At 37.5% G+C, this 4750-nt stretch overlaps 1 protein-coding gene across 1 annotated transcript; it reads left to right on the top strand.

Annotated features, from left to right (window-relative positions):
• The first annotated feature begins 271 nt into the window (after positions 1–271).
• On the top strand, positions 272–3702 carry PHB7 (prohibitin 7). Its single transcript, XM_021428788.2, has 6 exons — positions 272–411; positions 1483–1670; positions 1978–2094; positions 2392–2562; positions 2664–2876; positions 3220–3702. Exons 2-6 carry the CDS (start codon positions 1494–1496, stop codon positions 3412–3414), a joined length of 873 nt encoding a protein of 290 aa, XP_021284463.1. The 5' UTR covers positions 272–411; positions 1483–1493; the 3' UTR covers positions 3415–3702.
• The last annotated feature ends 1048 nt before the right edge of the window (positions 3703–4750 follow it).

Genomic DNA, 4750 nt, shown 5'->3' with positions numbered 1-4750 from the left:
ACATGTTCTGCAGTTTACGTATAAATAATTACTTTCAACACATTAAAGTTTTTCCGTTCAACTTTATGTTTCATTAAATTTATCATTATTAACAAAATATGATTATGTTCTCACTAATACATATTAAGACAGAAATTTTCGAATGTAAAAAATCATATATATCCATAATAAATAAATGGGCTTAAAGGCCTAAAAACCCATAATTGGGTTGAGCCCGAACAAAACGACGTAGCCGAAAGAGCCACTGGGTTTTCCGCATTGGGTCCGAGCCATAGTCTTTACTAAAACCCCTCCCCAACTTTCTTGATGTACTAGTAACGTATAAACCCTAAACCCTTTTTCGCTTTCTCTTTCGACCCCAATAGACCCCCTTCGCCCTCTCTTCCTCTCTTCGACGCTGGGATTTCTAAGGTATTTTGAATCCGCATTTCTTACTTTCTTTTTTTCAAAGAAAAGTTATAAGATCATGTTTTGTTATGTTTGTTTGCTACGAAATTCTGGGCAAATAGGGTAGAAAGCAGCCTTCTAGGTGCTAGGTTGAGGTTTCTTTTTCCCCCATTTCTATTCGTTTTTGTTAATTCATATCTCTCTGGTCAAGGCGATGTCAGCCGCCACCGTCCAAAGCGGCGGCGGTGCAATGTTATTCCCTTTTTGTTTTCCGTGGAAGTTAGATTGGGGCTTTGAGGCGTTTTTTTTTTTTCTACTACTATAATTTTTTGCATTTGATTTGACATGAAATGACCATGGTTTTCTTGGATTTTTGCAATGTTGTTTGTATTTTCATTTTCAAAACTGAGGGAAACCCATTTTGCATTAAAAGAAAAGATGGAGCTTTGAGTAGGCGTGCGCATGATTATGTTGTTTAAATCTAAGACTTGTATGGAGCGTTGAGCAACAAATTATGTGAATCAACGTGTTATGGCAAAACGGGTAGGATAAATGCCGTTTATGTTTGTAGTTATGTTTGTGAATCCTCTCTTTTTCATCTTATATGTTTCCTTTTTTCTAATCATCAAAAGTTTTAGCTGGGTTCTGTTCTTTGTAGAGGAAATAGTTTGGGTTACACTTCTTTCTGGCTATCTGGCTTAACCATATGGAGGCAGAAAAGAAACATTTTGGAAGCCTAGTCTCTAATAGACAGAGTGCTTGCTATCGACTTTATTTCAGGTTGCATGTGTGTAAACATCTATGTATTTGCCCTCTTGCTTGTTTTAATTTAGAGTTGCTTAAACTGTTTCTCTGAGTGACATCTTACCTCTAGTCTAATCTTGACCATGGATCATAAGCATACTGACTTTGCTTATAATGAAGATTCTATGTGTCTTAGTAGTTGTTAAGTAGTTGCTCTCTTATTATTTTCTCCCTGTTCCTGTTGTTTTCATCTTTATGTATAAACCTACTGTTGCATAATTTGCTTGACGTTTGGTTTTTGTTTACTTCTGGGTTCTTTCGCAATGTGACATCAAAATTTTATTTTTTCAGCATCGAGGAAAATGAATTTCAACAATGTCAAAGTTCCTAAAATGCCAGGAGGTGGAGCTCTTCCTGCTTTGCTTAAGATTGGAGTCATTGGTGGGCTCGGCCTTTATGGAGTTGCCAACAGTCTCTACAATGTTGATGGAGGGCATCGAGCAATTGTTTTCAATCGTGTATCGGGCATCAAAGATAAGGTCATTTTTGTGTAATGTTCTATTAGTTGACGTTTTATACAGAAAGACTATTCTTCCCCAATGTCTATTGTTTATAGATATTATAATACTTTGGGACATTTGCATATCTTGTCAACTTCTGTAAAAGGATGTCTATGGCTATGTATTCTCTATGGATTGACTATTGCCTTGCGGCTTGTGCTATCTTTCATAAATGACCTAGATTTTTTCTTCTCTCCTGCTATCAACACACTTGTTTACTATCTTTATTTTTGGTTTAAATTTCTGTTTTGCAATGTGTCATGTAGTTTACTGATTGTTTGTTCAGGTTTATCCTGAGGGGACACACCTTATGATTCCATGGTTTGAGAGGCCCATCATCTATGATGTTCGTGCAAGACCTCATCTAGTTGAGAGCACTTCTGGTAGTCGTGATCTCCAGATGGTAAGTGCTAATTTTCTCTTTTCAGATAGATTTTTTCTGTTGTATTCAAAAACTTTCTGCCATTACCTTGTTGCTTTTCAGTTTTCTAAAATGATAAAGTTAATCTCGGCTTATTTTAGTATTTTGCTGTACTTAACAATTCATGCTCTACCGCTGCTGAGATGAGACTAGTTTTTGATAAAAGTTGTGTAAGCATGATTAAGTATTGAGAATAGGTGGAAACTTAAAATTGGAAACGGTTGCAGGAAGAAATTCTGTCTTTAGAAATTGAACCCATTTCTGAACTATCCTCTGCAGGTGAAGATTGGGCTTCGAGTTCTCACTCGCCCTAACGCAAATGAACTACCTCAAATTTATCGAACCCTCGGTGAGAATTATAATGAGAGGGTCCTGCCTTCAATTATTCATGAAACTTTAAAAGCTGTGGTTGCTCAGTACAATGCCAGCCAACTCATTACTCAGAGAGAGGTAGGTGTCCAGGCATATTCTTGTTTGTAGTGTTATGTATGTTCTACTAATAGCATAATGGTTTGGATTTATTGTTTGAAGTTGAACTTTTGTTCTTTTAGACTGTTAGTAGGGAGATTCGGAAGATTTTGACAGAAAGGGCAACTAACTTCAACATTGAACTGGACGATGTGTCCATTACAAGCCTGACTTTTGGAAAGGAATTCACAGCTGCAATCGAGGCCAAACAGGTTGCTGCACAAGAAGCTGAGAGAGCTAAATTTATTGTGGAAAAGGCTGAACAGGACAAAAAAAGTGCTGTTATCCGAGCACAGGTGAGACACATAAAGTGGTCAATATTCACTCTGCCTTTGGGAGTTATGGATTGTACAGAAAAAAAAAAGGAAGAAAATAAAGGACCAAAGAAGAGGCCAAGAGGGTAAAAGGGATAAATTTGCTATAAAAATTAGATGATAAATTGCACCTGAATGGTAGTCTTAAGTAGATGAGGGTAAAATGGCTAGGCTATTTCCTATAAAATGCAAGCAAACAAACCGTCTGAAATAGATTTACTTTCCAGTTGTTTTTGCTTTGCTCATAAGATTGTGGGAGTTCTTTGTGCTTTGAATGGGTTGACCATTTTACCCATCTAAAGTGTTTGTCTTTTCTGGTTGCCAGGGTGAAGCCAAGAGTGCCCAGCTCATTGGTGAAGCTATTGCAAACAATCCAGCATTCATCACACTGAGGAAAATTGAAGCTTCTAGAGAAATTGCACAGACCATCTCCCATTCAGCCAACAAAGTCTACTTGAATTCCAAAGATCTGTTGCTGAACCTTCAGGAGATGAATCTGGAAACCAACCCAAAGAAATAGGCATGTTAAGTTGAAAACTTGGTTACCTCCCCATGGTAGTTTCATTTCTCACATTGTTCGATCATGAGAACGATTAATAACTCATTGGTGACAAAAGTAAAGGCATATCTGTCTTCCCATGGATTTTTGTAAGAGTTTATTTTGTCTGAGGATTCGTGTTCAACAATCACATTTGTTAGAATTAGGACTGTTGGGCTTGAGGTATAAAAGAGCTGTAGCATATATGTTTCCCTCATTATGGTCCACCTATATTATCTTCCGAGGTTGATTTCATTTCTTTGTTAGCAAGACACTGGCCATTTTTCTTGTTCAAACAAAAAACCTTTCGTTTTTCTCTCTCTGGAAGCCGATATCTCTGGTTCATCCAGAAGTTAGTGGGAGTACATCTATGCATTTTTTATATTATGCTAAGCCAGAATATTAATTAATACTGGTAGTGCCATTTTCTTTGAGTGAATGCATATTTTTCCTTGGTAGTGTTATTGTTTCCAATCCCTTCCTCCTCAAACCATAAAAGAAAAATGATAAAGTAGCAAACGGAAAAAGGAAAATAAAAGTAAGAGAGAAAAGGGGCAAGGCTGTATTTGTCAACATCAGGAGCTTTAGTGTCCCCTGACCAAGCTAGAATCATGGAGGCATTGGTAATGTGAGGCTTGCTCCGGCCTTACAGCGCTACAAGAAAGCGAGACATTGTTTGTGCTTGGCAACTGTTAACTAGTTAACAGGCATAAACCGGAATTGTGACCCTGAGATTTGTTGTTGAGGCCACCAAAATCTTGCCATACCAATTAATTAAATTACATTCTTGGATTTGTAAGCATGAAAACTGATCGCTACAGTATGACCTCATATCCAATGCACATTATAATTATGTTAGGTCCGAAGGCTTGGGCATGAGATTTGGCCCACAATTGGTTTTATTTCCTGCAGGAGACGCTCCTTGGTTAATTGATAATACTTTGAATGATCCCATCCATTCACACCATCTAAAATCTGATGCAAGAAAACATAATGATGAGGTCAAAAGGGGAGCAGAGACACTTAGATGACAAAAAGCTACTTACGTATTGTTCTGTCTAGTCACGAGGTTCCGTTTAAATTCATCTTTTGTTTAATAAAGGAGGCATGTAAATGGAACCTTCTCTTGAAAAGAAAAGAGGGTGAATTCCAAGTTAGAATTTAGAAATGTTCAGAGGGGGCATTAATGATAGAAACCAACATTTCCTGGAAAGATAACAGACCAATTGCTCAAAACGCCATCACTGATTTATTCTCTCGGAGCGAACCTCTTTTTCTTCTCTATTTTCTCTCTTTCCCATGCACGGGGCAATAGTGC

Source organism: Theobroma umbraticum, unplaced genomic scaffold (assembly GCF_002168275.2).
Source record: "Theobroma umbraticum cultivar Fairchild unplaced genomic scaffold, ASM216827v3 scaffold_30.0, whole genome shotgun sequence".
In the NCBI taxonomy this organism is placed as follows: domain Eukaryota; kingdom Viridiplantae; phylum Streptophyta; class Magnoliopsida; order Malvales; family Malvaceae; genus Theobroma; species Theobroma umbraticum.
This window is presented reverse-complemented; position numbering and strand designations above follow the sequence as displayed.